This window comes from Syngnathus typhle, linkage group LG8 (assembly GCF_033458585.1).
Source record: "Syngnathus typhle isolate RoL2023-S1 ecotype Sweden linkage group LG8, RoL_Styp_1.0, whole genome shotgun sequence".
Classification (NCBI taxonomy): domain Eukaryota; kingdom Metazoa; phylum Chordata; class Actinopteri; order Syngnathiformes; family Syngnathidae; genus Syngnathus; species Syngnathus typhle.
Window position 1 is genome coordinate 1,912,339 of NC_083745.1, and position 20,344 is coordinate 1,932,682.

At 39.9% G+C, this 20,344-nt stretch overlaps 3 protein-coding genes across 3 annotated transcripts; 1 reads left to right on the plus strand and 2 right to left on the minus strand.

The window, feature by feature from the left end:
- Positions 1-5,968: 5,968 nt before the first annotated feature.
- On the minus strand, positions 5,969-20,328 carry rps24 (ribosomal protein S24). The gene is made up of 7 exons (XM_061284469.1): positions 20,206-20,328; positions 18,397-18,565; positions 8,394-8,497; positions 7,791-7,856; positions 7,499-7,708; positions 7,318-7,431; positions 5,969-6,050 (listed from the first exon to the last, which is right to left on the minus strand). Exons 1-7 carry the CDS (start codon positions 20,311-20,313, stop codon positions 6,048-6,050), a joined length of 774 nt encoding a protein of 257 aa, XP_061140453.1. The 5' UTR covers positions 20,314-20,328; the 3' UTR covers positions 5,969-6,047.
- eif4ebp2 (eukaryotic translation initiation factor 4E binding protein 2) lies at positions 9,957-12,258 on the minus strand. Its single transcript, XM_061284471.1, has 3 exons — positions 11,942-12,258; positions 10,905-11,084; positions 9,957-10,642 (listed from the first exon to the last, which is right to left on the minus strand). Exons 1-3 carry the CDS (start codon positions 12,072-12,074, stop codon positions 10,611-10,613), a joined length of 345 nt encoding a protein of 114 aa, XP_061140455.1. The 5' UTR covers positions 12,075-12,258; the 3' UTR covers positions 9,957-10,610.
- On the plus strand, positions 12,542-15,991 carry ppa1b (inorganic pyrophosphatase 1b). Its single transcript, XM_061284468.1, has 11 exons — positions 12,542-12,770; positions 13,280-13,344; positions 14,025-14,078; positions 14,338-14,457; positions 14,526-14,612; positions 14,683-14,809; positions 14,881-15,008; positions 15,182-15,267; positions 15,364-15,439; positions 15,520-15,559; positions 15,642-15,991. The coding sequence occupies exons 1-11, from the start codon at positions 12,710-12,712 to the stop codon at positions 15,671-15,673; spliced, it is 876 nt and encodes a 291-aa protein (XP_061140452.1). The 5' UTR covers positions 12,542-12,709; the 3' UTR covers positions 15,674-15,991.
- Positions 20,329-20,344: the final 16 nt, after the last annotated feature.

Consider the following 20,344-nt stretch of genomic DNA (forward strand, 5'->3'; position numbering starts at 1 on the left):
CAATGTAGAAAGATGATTTGGGATGCGTACTTTGAGTTGCAAGTATGGTTCCAACAATTAATTAAATTAATTAATTAATATTAATATATATATATATATATATATAAGCATGCATAGTACATATAATATTTACACTTTAACACATTTGCATTTAAATATCTGAACTAGTACATGTGCAAAAATGATGCAATACTACTAAAAAAAAAAAAAAAATCACATTAATATTTATGTGGTTTACAAACGCCCTGATGTAAATTTGCTGAAAGTCGTTTAGTCAGTAGTGCTCATACTTGAAGGGGTGTGGGGTAGGTGTCTGTACTCTGCCTGATGGGGTCCTCAGCATGGCCTCTGACTTGGGTAAGGTCAGAGCGTATTGATTTTAAACAGCGTTCAATGAGACTGCATGCAGCACGGTGCAAAAGAGACCACCCCAGAATCAAGCTTTGTTCCGTTGTATATTCATGACACGGAGTTGAAGGTGGCAAAGCAGGATTTTTATACGACTGGCTTTGCGTCCAGCTTTGTCGCCCTCACCTTGGAGAAAGGAGCAGCTTTGGGCAGCCATTGACGCTCCATCCGGCCTTTGTGTGATCTGTAAGTAGAGCAGGGGGTCTTTAATGTGCATGTAGTATACAATATATCCTTTTAATCGGAAAGCCCCCCCCACACACCCACACACCCGGCGGCAGTTTGGGATGAGAGTGACAGAGAGCCAGCACAAAGCTAATTCCGCCCCTGTCATATCTGATCGTCTCTTAGCTGGTAAACGAGCGGCAGTAATGACGCTAGTCCGATGGCCCGTTACACATTTGCAGGGCTAATGTTTGATTGAAATCAATCTGTGTTAATATGCGGGTTGGATGTGGAGATACTGGTGTTGTCCAGCTAATGTTTGAAATGAAATGACGTCTCTTTGGGATAACAAACGACTTGTCATTTGATGTCCACCGATAATATTTTGGTTTGAGGTCTCACGTAACATGATGTAACATCTTGCATGCAAATTGTTTTCTATTTCCTCATATCATGGCAAAGGGGTGTAGTCACTCAACCACAAAAAGGATTCATTACAATATTGCTGTCATCATATTTGTTTGAATAAAAACCTTTAGATCTTGAAATTTATTTAATGCAGTATTGCTTGGTGTTACTATGTGCAGTGGAAGGAAAATTTACCGGACATAAAATTGAGGATTCATGCTTGATTTACGAAAAGCACTAACCATAAAAAACTTTTTGATTTCTAGATTCCAACATTAGCTTGAAATGAGTTAACCACTCAAAGCATCGAGACGAACGTACCCCATTTTCATTATTTAAGTGTGAGATTGGCCAGTAAATGAGGAGTTCCACACTAAAACAGGAAGCATCATTTAGTCATACTAATTTGCCTTTCATTTTGCTCTATGGACTTAACACGAGAGTAACTACATAACAACATCATAAATCAAACGTCTCACCAATGCCGGACGATATTTTTCGGCGTCTGAGCGGAAATATGAGCAAATCTTCCTTTTTATTCACTCCGGTGAATCACTGGGAGATTGCTCTCTCCGCTGCCATTAATCACAGCTTTTCTGTTGCTGATTGAAGAGGCTAATATGAGCAGGAATACCAATGAGCGCAGGGAGGGAGAATGTGAAGCTCACTCCAAAATGGAAAAATAACTCAAGTGTCGGATTTGCAATCCAAACCTGATTTTGTCACGTCTTTTTTTTTACATGTATAAAAATTTGACGAATCAAGTTCATCACAATTTGGTCGTCTTGCCCTGTGGTACGCGCAAACTCCATCAAACTAACGTGCTCCCCCCACAAGGGGCAATTTGGTGTCAGTGTGCAATTGAAAAAGCATGTAAATGAGTCAAGATGGTACTTTTGGGGAGTGGCATCATGCAAAGTCAAATCCAAAAATAAAAATTTGCTCCGCTGATTGAAGAATATATATATATATATGTATATACATAGGAGACTCACTTGGGATTCTCCCGATGCTGACACTGCACTTATGGTACGGCGTAAAATTGCCTGTAAACACACACATATATATATATATATATATATATATATATATATATTTTTTATTTTTTTTTCTCAGGAGAACATTAGAAGAGGAAACTGTGCTCATGAAAATCTAATTCATTTCAGTTGTGAATGCTTTGGAATGAAAAACCCATTTCAATACTAAATATTAAAATATATAATAATATTAAATATTCTTTCTATACTTGGTTTAAGCGACATTTGCACATGTGTGTTTGTTACACTATTGCTACGTTTGCTAAAGCTCGCAAAACCAGCCAAGAAATGTGTCCATACGTCTGTCAGTTCAACACGACCACTTACCCCAAAGTGTCTCTCTGGTTGTCCACCATGATACTGTTCATCTTCCCTTGTTGCTGACAGTGAGAATTGTTTTGTTTTTTATTTTTTTTGCCGTAACACTAATATCATGCTCAAAATTTTGCTTGCATTAACTTAAATCTGTAATCCTCCATTGTTGTTACCGGTGCAGGTGGCGCAATTACTTGCCAGCACGTCGTTGATCATTCCGGGGGAATTTGATTGAGGGGAATCAGAGCGCCCTCTAGTGGACCAATCGTGTATTTATCTCCTTCTAAGTGACTCCGAACTGAACATTTATTATTTTGTTCCATGAAAAAAAAAATATCGGTGTTTATTCGATCGTAATTGTATTTTACCCATAAAATTGCCTAACCGGTTAATCAGTTGCTTTCTAGTATAAACAGAGCATGCGTAGTTTAAAAGTGTATATCAAGAATTGAAACAAAACCAAAAAAATCAGATGAAGGAATATTTCAGATTTAAATGGACCACTTTTAATATAAGACCTTGCCTGAACCTTGCACAACAAAACTTGTGTGCAGAAAGACAGAGATGGGGGGGGGGGGGGGGATCAAAGTGCATATAGGCCCTGAAGGAAGTCATTGAGCTTTATCAGGGCTTTCTTTATTTGGTACATAGGAGACTCACTTGGGACTCTCCCGATGCTGACACTGCACTTATGGTACGGCGTAAAATTGCCTGTAAACACAGAGAGCAAAAGCTGTGCGCACTTCACTTCCTTCCTCATCTCTGTTTGTTGGTGTGCCGTGAGAGATGTTCAGCTGTGCCGTGAGAAATTGTCCAACATTAAATAGCGAGCGCATTAAAAAGATACACGGATAAACACGAGCCAGTCAAAACTCCTCCGAAGACGGCAGTAATATTAGTGGCTCTTTGCAGAAGATAAAGAATATATACTTGAGTATTGTCATATAATTTATCTCTAGTGGCTCTTTGCAGAAGATAAAAATATATATACTTGAGTGTATTGTCATATAATTGATCTCCATATTTTGTTCTGCTATTTACATTCAGATGGCCTTCCTAAAGTGTTTTGCAATGTTTGCTAAGCTTAAGCTAAGCTAAAGCGATGATGTGATTATTTTAAATCTCCATCTAGTTATCCTTGTTTTTCTTTTGAGAAGAATTGTTCAGTAGCTGCTGGTTGTGAAGTGAATTGAGTTCCCTGCCATCACGCATTTGTATCTCAAATGTTTGCTCCCAAGTCAAAGCTTAATCCTCTCGGCTACAGCCAGTCGTCATGGTAACCAAAGCCGGACTCGGCATCGGCCCAGCGGCACATGGGGCGGGATGAGGGCTGGCTCACTTACTGATTTGAGTAAAAACAAGAAAAATAGTGTGGAAATTTAGAAAGTGCACTTTATTTCTTGAACCTTGGCGTTATTTCGAAGTGTTTTCACTTTGGAAATAGGAAAGCACGCATAGCATCATCTTCAAAATGTATCACCTAACACTCCCAATTGCATTTGTCCCTTTACACATCCGTATTACATCAGTCACCCACTCGCTGTCTTTTAATGAAAACACAGGAGAGCGGGCTCATTCCGCTCGCCCACCCCGCCCAACAAGGGAGCAGGAGGAGATAAGAATGTTGAGAGACATGCTAAAGTGAAAAGAGACAAAGACTGGGGGAAAGGGAAGGGACTCCTGGGAGCGAGTGCAAAAGCTGCTTAATTTCCCACCACCATCTGTTAGCAGTGGCTGGCTTTTGAAAGCTCCACTTGTGTCAAACCTCCCACAACTGCACACCAGTGGAGCCGCACTCACCCACACTTCAGCTGAGATGAATGAATCCACCTGCCTCTTTTCTAGGTCATCGGGAATGGCAAGTAAATGGTGGTTTTCATATATCCACTCTTTGCTTCATAATCAATGGGGGCGGTGTTGATAGTGTAACCCTTCCTTATGTAGTGCCGGCCTGCAATATTATCTTTGATAAACAGTCTGATTAATCTCGGCCGTCTGGCATCGATTGAAGACAAGCCCACAGGGAGTAGCGGGTGTACTGTATATTTACACTGGAGATACTCAGGACCTCTGGGGGAAAAGAGGGGGAGGCACGGAAGTACCTCCAATGAAGCGTATTTCCTCATTCTCCAGCACATGCAGGATTCCAAAACAGAACATGTGGCCTACATTTAGGATTTCAGGAGAGGTGGGTCAAATAGCAGACTGGGTTCCAATCAATTGGGACTGATTATCAGTCTGACAAAAAGTGTTATCAAACATGATCCCTATTTAAGACTGAACATTTAAGGTGGACATTAATTGCCAATACTTGGATGCCCTGATGAATTTAATATAAGGTCATTATTTACAACAAAACCATGGGGGGTCATTGTAGTCCCTCTCTGAAATTAGTTTGCTCATTTACAAAGAAATTAACAGCCGCTTTTATGGTTGTTTTATGTCCAACCTGGCCAGAATTCTGGTTGCCACAATTTGGCTGTGCAAAACACGTAAACCCAGGAATACTTTTATATTGCATTTAGAAAGGCGGCACTGTTGTTGTGCTCTAGAGTTTACAAGGGGAGGATTTGTTATATGCAGAGTTCAAAGTAAATGTGGTTTTTATTTGGGAAAAGAAGTGTATATGATTCACACTGTGGTACGAGTTATTCTAATTGTACGCGGGCGCCCTCTCGTGGCGAATGAAGAAAATACATTTTCCAATTTTTTTTATGGCAGGGGGTGTCAGCTGGTTTTGTCCAAGGACCACCATTATAACCAAGAAGCTACTCGGGGACCACAGCTTTGGCGGCATGTTATTTTATTTTGCACCGTAGGAGGATAGATCTCTACAATCTATTTACTTCCATCTGTATGGCTATTTTGGGAATCTCAGCGACATTTAACACAATTGTGATAGCTAAATGATTCACAAAATTACCTGGAAAATAAAACAAGTATAAATAATAAATCCATTTTATTTTCAATTATTTTCCATTTCGCAGACCAACTGCAATACCGTCATTGACCACTAGAGGGTCGCGGACCACCGGTTGACAATCCGTTTTATGGTAATGGATATTTTGTTCTTCCATTATCAAATCCAATTACAATTCCGTTGTGAATGGACAAATTCAGCAGAGGGCAATTCTTTCCTCCGTATGCACACAATATTTCTTTATAGCATCCTTGACAAGAGCAAATTTTCAACGGCTTTGACAAATGCCCCTGAATAAGATGTCATAAAGCAGCAGTGCCGACCCACAGGGGAGAGCTATTCCTTGGCATTTTCACGGCTTAATCTTAACATTCTCTTGGGGTGTATTTCTATGCTAATTCACTAAGAAGGTCACGGTGCAGATGCGGCAGTTCCAAATGGTGTTTAGAATTGAGGAAAGGTAAAGTGTGCGCGTAAAAGGGTGAGCCTGCTGGTGCATTTATGCAAAGTATTCATCTGGGGGTTTAACTGTATAAATTGGTAATTAGAAAAACCGTACACTGTACTGTACTTGTGAATGGCGGGGAGTCACCGTGTGGTCATTTACGGTATTACAGATAGAGGCAAGACCCACTGTACAGTTTGAACATGTTGGAAACCATCTTTAGCACCTCAGTAGTAATACCTCATGTAGAAGAATCCATTCCCAGATAAATTGTCTTTTCTCCAACTTTTATTTGAGAACAATATACAAGAACATCTTGAGCACGAGAACCCTCCCTGGCTGTCCAGACTCACTGTGGAAAGAGAAGAGGGGTGGGGAGAGAAAATAAAATGACTCTCCATTCGACATGGATGCACAAGGTTATATATAAAATTGAGTGAAATTCCAAACTAAGACTTAGACAGTAGGACGCTTCAAAATAAAAACATTGTTACGCATGTAACAAGTGTTTCATTGTGGTAAGAAATAAACAAGTAGGCTTTGAGTCTAAACACACCCTCCACACTCGCAAAACGTCAGTGACTAGGCCTCTAAAGGATAGTGGGCAAGTTTCTACTAACATGTAGGCTAGAGTGGGTTCGCTCCCAAAGAGCAACACAGGGCTCCCGAGAGAACATTTGACGTGGGGTTTGAACCAACACCAGTGAGGGGAAACACCAAGTGGGTAAAATCTACTGGGGGAAGTGAGCGTGGCATGCGCTTAAGACTTTTGGATGTGCAACACAGCGGAGCGGCACCCCATGCTCGCACATGATACCTGTACACTGACACCTCATTTCTGCACGAGTATTCCACGGGAGGCAAAGTGGGGCACAAAAGATGCAACAGGATCACGTTAACACATTGAAAGATGAGGCAGAGAGTGTTTGTTGGTTTTAAAAGTGAGCTCCTCGTATTGACAAAGAGTGACAAAAGTTTGCCACAACCAAATTTGTAAGATGAATTTTGATATAAACCAATTAGGCGTTATATCATTAGACTTAAAAAGAAGTCCAATTAAGTTGAGCTAGAATCTGAGCTACTTTGACAAATGAGTTTCCAAAACATGTTTGACCTTGTTATTTTTACACATCACGGATGTCTTCATGCATCTAATTTAGGTCAAATCAAAGTGTTGAATGACCCAACACAGCCTCAACAACTAAGCTTGGAATTTTGCAGGACCTCTGGAAAAGAAGCTGGAAGTTTTGCGTTACACCTTTGTGTCAAACTGAATGCATTATAAGCACTTGGCAGGTGTTTTATGAAGCTTTAGGTCGGTGAAAATATTTGTGATGTTATTTTCTTTTTGAGGAAAACTGCATAAAAAAACGTACACGGACGTTTTTTTCCGGGTGGGTTGGTGATGCGGTAAGGAGAGGTTAGCTATTATCCATCACTGGAGGATTATGAGCACACTGGAGTTAGCCTACTCTTGAACATTGATTTACCTTCTATGGTTCCCAAAGAACATTTGACAGGGTTGGGAGAATGACAAGATGAAGTTAACAGAAGAAGCGACGGCTCCACGCATTTCATTCTTTTCAGCACAAAATCAGTATTGCCTCCAACAAACGTACCTTTTTGCTGGCAGCGCCCACGCTGGTTTTCTTGGTGCCTCGTACTTTCTTCATTCTGTTCTTGCGTTCTTTGCGCTGCTTCCTGGAGGTCTTCTTTTTCTCATATAGACCGTGCTGAGGAAGAGATATTTGAAGTTAATTTCAGTCAACACAAAAATGACCACAAGCTTTTCAAACTTACCCTGGCCAGTCTGTGTTTGGGCTCGTTCTTCTTGGCGTAATCTAAGGAGTCGTAGACCATGGCGAAGCCTGTTGTCTTGCCACCGCCAAACTGAGTCTTGAAGCCAAAGACGAACACGACGTCAGGGGTCGTCTTGTACATCTTGGCGAGCTTCTCCCGGATCTCAGTCTTGGGGACTGTGGCCTTGCCGGGATGCAGAACATCAACGACCTGGAAAGGCAGGGATTGACAATGAATACATATGAAGCAGGTATGACACCGTGAGTGATTTAGGCGTGTTATCCAAACTTACCATTTGCTTCCTCTGAAGCAGCCGGTTCGTCATGAACTTGCGAGTCCTGACTGTAACTGTCTCGTTCTAAACAGAGGAAGACAACATTGAGCGCGATTATATTGAAGCGGATATGGCTGGTTTCATGCTCTCTTTGCAGATATGTATATTTTGGAAATGTTCATTTCAGTTGGCCACACGTTCAGAATGTTAGTAGTAACCAGCTAACATACACATGAGGGCCTAAATACACAGTTGATCGTGAGGTTGCTAACGCTAGCCTCCAAGAAATGTAGATTAGTCAATAAATGTGGAAAACAATAGTCTCAGGGTGATTGTACAGTAACAGTTGGTCATGACAGTTACAATAAGAGAGAATAAAACTAAACGAAGTCGCAAAGCCTTCGCAAATAACGCGGTGTCCTTTATTGGGTGATAACATGTATCTTAGCATTTGAAAAGTGCCGTTTAAGCTGTACTAAAACGAACAGAAAATATCAATATCGGTAAATGCTAACAGACTGGGACGTAAACTATCACTTGGCTGAGACAAAACAAGTGACAATCAGTTGATTGGCTTGATGATGAGTGGATTTTTGTTCAACTTTAGCCCTCAAGACTCACCATTTTGACGGCGGCCTCGCTCAGGGACGTAGAAAAGGAGGGAGGACCAGCGGGCGACCGAATTAATGCCTGTTCGTATATGGCTGAGTACCTACTGGATATGCCTGATAGAAAATAAATTCAGAAAAACAGAAATATTGTACAGTAAATAATTGTTTATCTATTTCATAACTCCAAACATAGAGGACGAAAGTTTTTGATTTAAATTAATCAGGATTATTATTATTATTATTACACATTTATTAAGTTTTTTTATTTTAATTCCTTTGTTAGAAATTAGGTAAAACACAAACATATATTTTACTTATAATCGCTCTTAAAATCAAAGCCTTATAATTAGATTATGGAAAATCATAATATATACTTAATGGGATTTTCTACCATGTGTTTACTCTAATATCTCATTGAGACACACTTGTATTGCGTATTTGCATGTATCCATATTTGTGTTTTCTCAGGGTACTCTGACTAAATTCAAATAAATTGCACACAAGTAAAATTAAACACATGCCTAAATATGTTTTAAAACAAAAACATGCAAATGTATTGAATTTAAAAGTTATATACAAGTGAATACTGCCAGACTGCTAACAACAAGCAGCCTTCTGTGATAACTTCCTAAACATTACCACTAAGAAAATGGAATTAAAAAAAAGAGCACACTCATTTTCCTTGTTGTGGGACTTTTATTGATCTTGTAGCAAGAGCGTTCACTGGCATTTGGACTTTTGAAAAAAAAAAAAAAAACTTCAAAGCTTTTTTTCAAAATTTTTGTTGTTTTGAATTATACATTTTCTTGCCCTCATTGTCCCAAAAAACTGATTTGAATGAAATTTGCACTCAACAATTGTGCATGGGTACTTGTATCATAACCGTATATTGAAGAGAATAACAGTGATGCAATGTTTGCTGTCACTCTTTTCAACTCCACATCTACAAACGAAAGCAAAAAGAACATTTTTTCTTTAGTTTCTGAGTACAATGTCCAATGTTTGCAGTGAAAAAATAAACATCTCTTTCGCAGTAGTACAAAGTGATGACTCGAACTTCATTTAGACTGATGTACTGCAATGCACTGAAGTAAGGCGTATGCACACTTAAATGACAGAAAGAAATGAAGTCATTACAGTAGTATGGATTAAGGACACTGGGGGAGATTATGGAATGGCACCATCAAGCTCAGAAACACTTTTGACAAATCTGACGGTTGGTTCCACTTCCAGTCAAACAAGACTCCTTAACTGTATTTCATACTGATCAAAATATAATGCATACAACAATTCTGGATCTAGGAAAAAGATCCCAAAAATTAACGTTGGAGTCAAATAATTCCCACATTGGGTCAGAATATTCAAGTCAAGTATCACCTCCCTTCTTGCATCATGGTTGCAAAATAATCGGAATTTTCGAATAAGGACACTGTAACAGTAATGCATGAGAATCTACAGGGATAGCACGCGTACTCATTTATTTCATATTGTTGGTTGTTCAATGCCAGAATTAGATGGAAGAACATATATTGCAATTTAATTTTTATGCCCGTCTTCCCGTAATAAAACTAAATGTTCATCGCAACTTCCTGTTGATTCCCATTAATTGTCTTTAGATTTTTTTTTTTTTTTAAGTGTCCCACTTTGAATATTTCCAAAATTTCACAGCTGAAGCTCCCATTTCAGAATTTCCCACTCCTTTTTGCGTATTCTTCAAAATAAAGCTCTTGTCAACCAAAAATGCCTGTTCTGTACTATTTAGCCTGGGGGGGTAAAATAGAGTATTTTCTTTTGTACTTGCTGGAGAGTACAATTGATTACAATTTCCAAACTTCGATGATCATCTACACAGATGAGACATCTCAGAATGTTGGTTAGAACTGATGTGCTTCGTTAATGGGATCACTGCCATTTATGTGTGCGCGTGTGAACAATCATCATGCCAGCTCCCTTTGTTGTGTGGTGGAATTTGACAGCAGCTATGGAAATCTATTCAAATAAACCCAGTTTGTAGACCCCCGTACCAGACAATATGGACTGTATCCCGGTGATTTTTACACATACACACACACGACATCAGCAGCAGCAACAGCGAGGTGGAGAGCAAAAGAAAATGGCTGCCATGAGGGCTCAAATTTGTTTCTCTAAGCCAAGCCACTAGCATGACAGAGCATGCCAGGTCAATTACTTGTTTGGGTTGTTTTGTGCGTGTGCTGGCGCCAGTCTGTCAGATGTCCATTTCAAACTGGGCGTCGTCACCTTGAACACAAATGAAAGCAAGGTATTAAAGACATGAGACTGGAGAATTCATTACAAAAAAAAAAAAAGATAGAAAATATATTACAATGTACTGAAGCTGGACTGTAAAATCAAATCAAAATGACTTATGGTAAAATACAGCTAAATGGCATGAACTGACATACTGGAGGACAAGTTCTGTAGGTGGTGCTGTTTTGGTTAGCAACCGTGCATGACTATAAGCTTTTTTTCCCTGATGGGAAAAGTGATGCATTTTTGTTACCATTCGTAGGCTTTCCGGCGTGGTTGTTGACATGGTTGTTGGCTTCATTCTTCCGGTTCTCACGGAGCGTGTTTGGGCTGGTCACACCGGGGATGACAGGCAGGTGAGCGGGTGGTGTCTGGGCGATGGGCGAGTTACGCATGTCCAGCAAGAACTTGCGGTCGTAGATGATTCGCGTTCCTGCACCAGGGCACACAGGGTGGATTTTACATTTGACATCCTCATTATCAAATTTGGTTATCCTTAGCATCTCTTCTTAACAGTTATAACTTTCAGAGTTTGAATCTCACTTCTGACTTTCCTGTGTGTGACCTGAACTGTGGCCACAAACCGAGATTGTTACATCCCTTAGGAAGCACACAAACTCCCCTTTGTGAGTTGATATCCGTATTAAACGAGAAGTCTTCATTTTAAAGGCATTTCTAATCTCCTGTTAAATAATATTTAGTATTTAGGTCAGTGCTCTAAGAGACCACTTTAAGTTGGTGTCCAGTCAAAACAAGCACTTCTAACGTGCTAACAATAATTGATTACACTCAAACAGTTCCTATTTTGTAAAAAAAATTCAACTTGCTAACTTGGAACTATGATAACACCAGAAGGTTTATCGCTTTCTAAGCTATCAAGACTCTTTTCACTGTGGACAAACTGACATTGTACAGCAGGAAACAATTTTATCAGGGCTCTACGTGGAACAGTTAAAACCAAACACTACGTTCTTCACAAAGTCGTGCTGGTGTGTTAATAACTTACCGTTTGTGGCCATAATTTAATGAAAGGATATGGCTGGAAATTTCCGAGGAGGATTTGATGATAAAAAAAAAATAATAATAAACGTTCCGTGGATACCTGCTGCAGAGCAGTGGCCAATCAGAGAACACCAACGAGGGAGGAGGCGGGACTAACATTGTTTTTGTTTTGGATGGGATGACAAGGCAGCGAAAGCCCATAATAGCAGAAGCGGCGATGGTGTGATGTTGGGCACCGCCTTCTATTTTGTTATTTTTAAAAAAAATGGAAGAGAAGAGCCATCTTACCTCCGGGAGTGGTAGAGAATAAAGTGCCTCCAGGGGTGGTACAATAGTCATGAGGTAGCTGCGTTGTATCGTTGATCAACACCGTCCTGGTCGGGATGGCCCTGCTCTCGCTAAGCTGACGACTGTTCGACATTTTTCGGCGCCGCTTCGGTGACAAATTCGGCCGCTATGGAAACTCGGGGTGCTTCTCTCCCGACTGACGGTGCAAACCAGGGCCGCTCCCCGCTTTCTTACGTCTTTCCAAGGGCTTTCTTGTCGCTCCTCGCGTCCTCCCAGCCGTCAGCGCTGTCCTCTTCCTCAGCAAGGCAGGAAGCAGGACCACCAGTGGGCGGACGTGACACCAAGAGGTGTGGCCACGGTGTTTTTTCTTGTTTTGTTATGTTTAATAGATTTGATATTTGGTGATAGTACTGTGGGAATGTGTATACTAAAAATGTATTATTTTTTTGTTATTTTATCATTGCTCTTAAATGTCAAAACGAGTTCTACTTGAGCCGAATGTTACGTGCTGTTTTTTTATACTAAAGGATTGTACGTTACGAGTATTTTTCTTGTATCTGTAGCTCCACCTAAGTAAAAAGTATACAAAATGAGTAGTTCTTTGGAGTATCACGCCACTCTCCGACAGTCCCTGAACGTCTCATCGGTGGTGTGCGACTGTGCGCATGCGCATTGCCTTTCCGCCTGCCCTTGCGTCCAGTCCACCGCCTCGACAATCCTCTTTTAGTCACCATCCCTCATCCGAGTGAGATAAAGCTCCACTTAATCATGAGCTTCACTGTGGAAGAGAGGGGCAGCCCCAACTCCTTGAGCTACCGCTTGTTTTTCAGTAAGTACAACGTACATAGATTTTGTGGGGAGAAAGAAGTGTCGTTCTCTGTAAGAGTTGCCTCACACGTGTCACTTACTGAATGTCGCCGTAAATTTCATTTCTGTGCGCCTTTTTTTTCTCCCCTGCACAATATTGTCATTGTGTTAGAATTACAGGGTTTCCATAGCATGTCGCGTTAAACTGGTTGATCAGGTTATCGACAACTCAAATGGGAGGCTCCAAATTTCGGGACTGTATTTGATCGTTACTTATTATGTAGCAATTCGACGGGGAACTCGTCCAGGGTGGCTCCACACGTGACGTCATCAATTTGGAAAGCATAAAGTGTTACTGGTCGGGCAACACCCATTGATTACAAGACTCTGGCAGAATGCATTGGCTATTCTCCAACTCCACTGACTATTGTGTGTGACTGTCTCAACGGCACAGTGTTGTAATAGAACAGCTATTGTTAAACACAATTTCCTGAGTTGAATACATGTTTTCCTGCTTCCATTGTTTTGCAGAGAATTCCGAGGGGAAATACATCTCACCGTTCCATGACATACCAATATATGCTGATGAGGGACAGGTACAGTAACACTTGTCTTATGAAGTAACATTCCAATGGAGTCAGTATGCATTTATGACATGTTAAGACATACTAATGTCTTAATTGCATGTCTGTCATCAGCATTTGTAAAAAAAAAAAAACCCCAAAAAACCCACCACCACACATTTTCACGTCTTGCAGAAATTCATCTGTTTAGAGGCAGCAGACCTGTCCTAAACATTGCCGGGTCATTGTCAAGTATGGCTTATGTTACCATGGCAACTTGGAATGGTGCTAGGTGGTGACTCTATGTTAAGCCAGGAGTCTAAAAAAAGCAGGTGGAGTGTACACAGAGGCAGTACTTCGTTAATCTGTGCATTTGACAACAGAAATCTAGAGATTTACCTGGTGGGTAAATTTCACACTTGACAGCATCCAATCATTTGTATACCAGTAATTACAGGGTGATATTTTTATTTTTTTATCATATCCCTTTTTGAAATCAAATTGTTTAAGTTTAAAATGCTTTCATGTAGAGGTGGCCACACATTGCATTAGGTAATGTTTTCCAGAAGGAGTGAGGTCATAGTCTAGCGAGGCTTGATATCATCTCTTGTGGCTGTAAAAGTCTGTATAAAAGTCATTACAGTCGGTTAAATTTGAAATAAAGAGTAACCACGGCGAAAGATAACCCACTCTTTGGATTTCTTTCTCTTAAGAACATCTTTCACATGGTGGTGGAAGTTCCAAGATGGACAAATGCAAAAATGGAGGTAAGTCATGTCACTATTGTGGATTTGTGTTGTAATTAATTAAGATTAACTTGTAAGAAAACAGTCAATAAATCAACAGATCCATCTGGCTAGTTTGTAAAATAGGTTTCTTAGTTAAATTCCCTATTGAACAGTTTTGGAAATTTCTTAAAAAAGTTCCTGACTCTGCCAGTCTCCCTTTGTTGTTAGCATCATTGAAGCTCGTATAATTTGATAATGAAGCAATAGAGCATTGATAACTGTCCGGTTGTTTTTGTAGATCGCCACAAAGGACCTCTTGAACCCAATAAAACAGGACGTGAAGAAGGGCAAGCTGCGCTACGTGGCTAATGTTTTCCCCCATAAAGGCTACATATGGAACTATGGAGCCATTCCTCAGGTTAGGACGCTTTCGCTATGCTCGTCATTTTTAAAAACATCTTGCTGATTTTTCTCGTGCTGTTTTAGACGTGGGAAGATCCAAAGCACAAAGACACAGACACTGGCTGCCACGGGGACAACGACCCCATTGACGTCTGTGAAATCGGCTCCAAGGTAAATACAGTCCAAGGTTAAATCTAGCTACTGTCGAGCGCTTGAATCAGTTTCTACACATGCTGGTCAGGTGTGTTCCCGTGGCGAGGTGATTAAAGTGAAGGTGCTCGGGGTGCTGGCTATGATCGACGAGGGCGAGACCGACTGGAAAGTGATAGCCATCAACGTTGACGACCCCGAGGCCAGCGAGCTCAACGGTAAGCACGACTCCTTATCAACTTTTCTCCTCTTCTTCCTGCATTTTGACCTTGTCTGACCCCGACTTCAGACATCGGTGATGTTCAGAGGTTGAAGCCCGGCTATCTGCAGTCAACGGTCGACTGGTTCAAGCGATACAAAGTACCCGACGGGAAGCCAGAGAACACATTCGCTTTCAATGAGGAGTTCAAGGACAAGGTCTTGTTTTGTTTTCCTTGGATTTCAACGAGTGCTGTTAAAAGTTAATACTTTGCTTATTTGTACTTTTGTAATCTTTTTAAAACGTCACCTGCAATCAAAATATTATTATATTTTGGGGGTTCTGGTCAAAAGCATTAGTGACTAAATGATGAAGTGTGCTGTGCTTTCAGGACTTTGCCATTGAAGTCATCAAGAGTACTCACAACTTCTGGAAAGCTCTTATTTGCCAACAGTCAGACGGTGGTGAACTGAACTGGTAGATAAGTTGTTGCATAATGTTGACAAACACATCGCCTGCTTATGTTTATTTTTGTATATGTATATAATTTTTGTCCTCCCTTGCAAACTACAGCAAAAACACTTGCATCTCATCCAGTGACAGCCCTTTCTGTTGCTCGGTGAATGAGGCTAAAGCTGCTGTCGGTGATGTAAGTCCAAGATCCATCGTGAATAAAATTGCAGTATTGTGTCCATATTGTCATTAGATTATTTTATTCTATATTTTCAGGCATGCCCTTGTGAAAAGGAGGAACCAATCCCATCATCAGGTATTTTATTGATAATGTCATGGTGTAGATGATTGATTTTCCTGACTGCGTTGTTTTAATCTGCGTTTTTTTCTATTGACAGTCGATAAATGGTTTTACTACGACAGGATGTAACCTTCAGACTGACTGCGTGGGAGAACAAATTGGACGTTTCATCTGTCATAGGTTTATTTAAAGATGATAGGAACTACGGAATGAGACATTGCAGGTTTTGTAAGGTGTCTGTTTTTCTTATGGAAAGGTTAGTTTCTAGAGATTATAGTAATAGCTGCCATTGAAGTCATCAAAAATAGCATTTATTTCTTCCCTTATTTATCAAAAGATTTCCCTCCACGCAAGGTGTAGGTTTAAAACTGACACAGGTACGATGCCGATTAGTGTGTGCCATGTAGAATACCCTGAATTGCTTGAATAAAGATACCCGTATGTAAATTATGGTGTGGGAAGAGTGATTTTTTTTTTGTTTTGAATGTGGTGGCGGTGTAATAGTGCCACCCCGTGTTCACAATAAAAATGCACGTCACTGCACATACATAGTGTATTTTTTTAAAATTTATTTTTACTTTTACTTGTGATATTTTGCAATTCTCGCGTGACCTAATAAGGTAAGAAAAAATGCAGATGTACTACCCGCACTTGGTGTGATGCTAAAGATTGAAAATTGCAAGAACAACTGATTGCAGGGCAAAATATTTATGCGTGCTCTAACTGGTGCTGTAATATAAAGCAACATTTTCTCACACGTAGTCTTTGCTTTTAATACATCATTCAAATAAATAAAATCAAACGAAAGAAATATAATTAAAATGTTTGCATCATAATATTTTGGCATTACGACTCTACAAATTAGTTTTGGGTAGTCCTGCATTTAGAATTGGAACGTCATGTATTTTTTCTATGTTATGTTGTATTGTATGACTTTATCGTGAATCTCATCAAAACTTTGTTTACATATTACATCAAACGATACCGTATTATATGAGACGAACTAAAAAATAGAAAACATATTAATACTATGATGAACTTTTATAGCTGAAAACAATTCATATTTAGAGAATACATTCCGTATTCTATTTTATTTGATCTATTTTTAACCGAGGCGGTTAACATGGTGAGCTAGCATCAAACGGGCTAGCGTGATGACGTACTTCCGGTTAAATGTCAAACTTGCGTAGTGCTTTACATCTGACAGGACAGCGGACAGTGGCATCATAAATCGGTCGGAACAAGGTAATTATTGATCAACTTGCACTCGGTAGCGTCAGTTACCATCAATGTCACGACCCGTCTTGAAATTACTTTTTTTTCTTTCGAGACTTTTCTGCTCGCTTGTTTACTTAAAAGAGTGTTATTGTTTACTTTGGGGCGGCTAAACGTTTGTTACATCTGTTCTCGTACGATCACCTAAAGTCGGCGGCTTTCACTAAATAAGAGTTGAAAACTGCTTCTCGACGTCATTAAATAAAACATATATCTATCAACAATTCTATAGGAGAGCTCTTAAATCGGAAAACAATGACGAATTTACTGTAACCTTTTTGTGGGAGGCCTTTAACGTTGTGGAATTTGAAACCAAATCGTTTCATTTAGTTCTATTTTCCTCAAATGAGGCCCTCGTACGCAGTACATTAAGCCCAGAGAGTTGCAAACAGGGTGACTGACAGGTGTGTGCATGTGTGAAAGAGACCCTTGTGGAGATCAAGTGTCCTTGCTACAACTTGTCATAACAAAAATAGTCCAGGGATGATCAGCATGTGTATGTCTGGGAAGTCAGCAAAACAAAAACTCACTTTATTTTAGTTTTTGGGTATCTGTGATTATTAACTCAACACGACTTTATCCATAGAGAATTTTGACAACAATTGCGGCTCTAGTGATGTAAGATGGAACATAAAATGACAAAAATAGACTAACAATAACAATCAGTTCAAGGAAAGATTTATTTTTATCTTCTTATCTTTCTTACAGCTTACACATACCAGCAGTATTAAGGCTCAAGAAGAAAGCGGCCTACTTGGTGATTTTGCAATACAGTCAGCAATATTTTGACTTTTTTTTTTTGCTTTGTTTTACATGATTAATTTACGCTTATCTGCATTACAGGCAGTCGAGCACCATGTCCTTTATTCTTAACTGGATCTACAGAGGCTTCAGTGGCGTGCTGCAGTTGTTAGGTATTGTTGAATAATCACTAACATTGTTTCTTACAATTTGTTCTCTCAACTTATTTCATTTAAGTTCTATTTAGAAGTTATTAAATCTGGATGTTCCAGTGTATTTTTCATGCAAGTCAGGAATAGTATGTTTGATGATCAGCAACTGAAAAAAACCCTTTTCTGACTGTGCAGGACTGTACAAGAAATCCGGCAAACTGGTGTTTCTTGGATTAGACAATGCCGGCAAAACGACACTACTGCACATGCTCAGAGATGACAGGCTGGGCCAGCATGTGCCCACGCTGCACCCAAGTAGCTATTTACCTATCCTATCTGTATATCCATCCATTCCTTCTTATTATCCATCCTTACTGTATTTCAATAATCTCATGCCACTTTGTCTGTGTTCAGCATCTGAGGAGCTCACCATTGCTGGAATGACATTTACCACATTTGACCTGGGCGGTCACACACAAGGTAAAGGAGAAGAGGGCTGCTCTTTGGTCATCTGGTAATTTTGAACTAAAAAGATTTTGCTTTTTTTTTTTAATTTGTCTTAGCACGACGTATTTGGAAAAACTACCTCCCAGCCATAAACGGCATCGTCTACATGGTGGACTGTGCTGATCGTGAGCGACTAGCTGAAGCTAAAGTGGAGCTGGATGTGAGTTGGAACCTTACCTTTCTTGGCCTTTACGTCACAACATTTGTTGAAATGTGACTCTTCCTCTTCTGTGCTCAGGCGCTTTTGACAGATGAGACCATCTCCACTGTGCCCGTCCTCATCTTGGGAAACAAGATTGATCGTCCAGAGGCCATCAGTGAGGACGCGCTCCGAGGGTTGTTTGGTCTGCATGGACACACAACTGGAAAGGTGACCAACAAGGGACATGGACATTCAGGAAAGATTATTATACATATTTTTTTTTTCTTGAGCTTTATTTATCCAGGTAATTGAGAACCGATTAGCATTTGCGATGCCAACCTGGCAGCAGACTAGCATCAACAAGTAGTCAGCCTTTTTTTACATGTCCCAAATGGCACTGACAAAGAAATCTTTTCTGCCTTGATAAAAGAGCCTTGTGTTTGTCTTTTAGGGAAAAGTGTCACTGAAGGAGCTTAATTTGAGGCCAATGGAGATTTTTATGTGCAGCGTTCTGAAGAGACAAGGATATGGAGAAGGATTCCGCTGGCTGTCACAATACATTGACTGATTTCATGTAAATTGATCCAGTTTTCAATGTTTATTTACATAACACTACCAGAAATGGGAGATTTTTTTTTATCAACATACCTTTAGAATTTTGACTGTACCAGCTGAGAATGCATTTAAGATTGTGGGCAATATTCTTTGCTGGAAAAACATTAATGCCACAGCAACTCAAAGATAACTTATTGAGTGCAGCCAAGGATCTTCATGCTGTGTATTTTTTTACCTTTGGGTGCCATTGAGAAAGTGTAAGTGTCATCAACAGCAAGTCAGAGCTTATTTTTAGCAGCCGGTGTTGACTTACAGCAAGGGTCGGTTTGGGTAAAGACTGTATTAAGACACACAGGTGCCATTGAAGTTTTAGGGGGGTATTTTTGAAAACAGGGTTTACCAATGAAAGTGTTTTTTTTTTGTGTTTTTTTTTTTTTTTTTGCTGTGAGATTCACTGTCAACCAGTGTTATATAGTTAAAGTTTATGATGAAGGTGGCATAGATAATTGCTATGACAAAACTGGAGTACTTTGTGATTACTAGCTGCTCAACACATGCAGTGACATGAGAGTACTTGCATGGTGGTTCTTAAAAGCAGGATACAAAAAAATATATTGTGCATGAAGGAATGGTAGATATATTTTTGAATGTTATTTGTACATAGTTATTTATATATCTACATCATGGAGGCCAAGTTATCTCTTCAGCTGTTACAAAAAATGGGAGCTGGGTGACGATAAAGACTTTCTGCAAATGTCTTTCTTATTTTTTTACCTGAAAATTCTAGTATTGTTGAATTTTATACGCCCTACAAATATATTTTCCATAATAAATACACAGTATATAATTTATCATTTTAAATATACGCATTTATCTCATTGGATAAGCATGACCTCATTGTAGCCAATCACAACAACCAATAAGTGTCACCACGAGCCAATCAAACCCCCCTTCCTTATTCTCGTCGACACTCTCGAGCCAATCACAATAGCAAGTTAGTGTCGTCATTCCCTCGCGAGAAGAGACCAGGAAGTTCTCGAGCGTTTAAGTACCCAAAGTACTTGCTTTTTTTTTTTTTTTAACTTTCGGGTTCAAATTGGTCATGACGAGTCTGTTTTGACATTTCCTTGTGATTATTTTGTCGCCACCGATGCGCGTATTTTTAAACGTTACATTTCAACATGTCTTTCAATAGTTAAATATTGTTGATCGCCAACATGGTCAAAGTTCATTTGCTCGGCTAACATTATGGACGTACAAGACGTGGAGAGATGCTGCTGTGTTCTTACCTTGACTGAAGCTTTTTCAGCCCGTGCGCCCGTAAGCTTTAGCGCCGTTGTCATCCATCCCAGCTCGGGAGTGGTGATCTGCACCGGACTGCCGTTTTTTCGTTTCATAGACAAAAAGTCATCTTATGATGGCGAACGT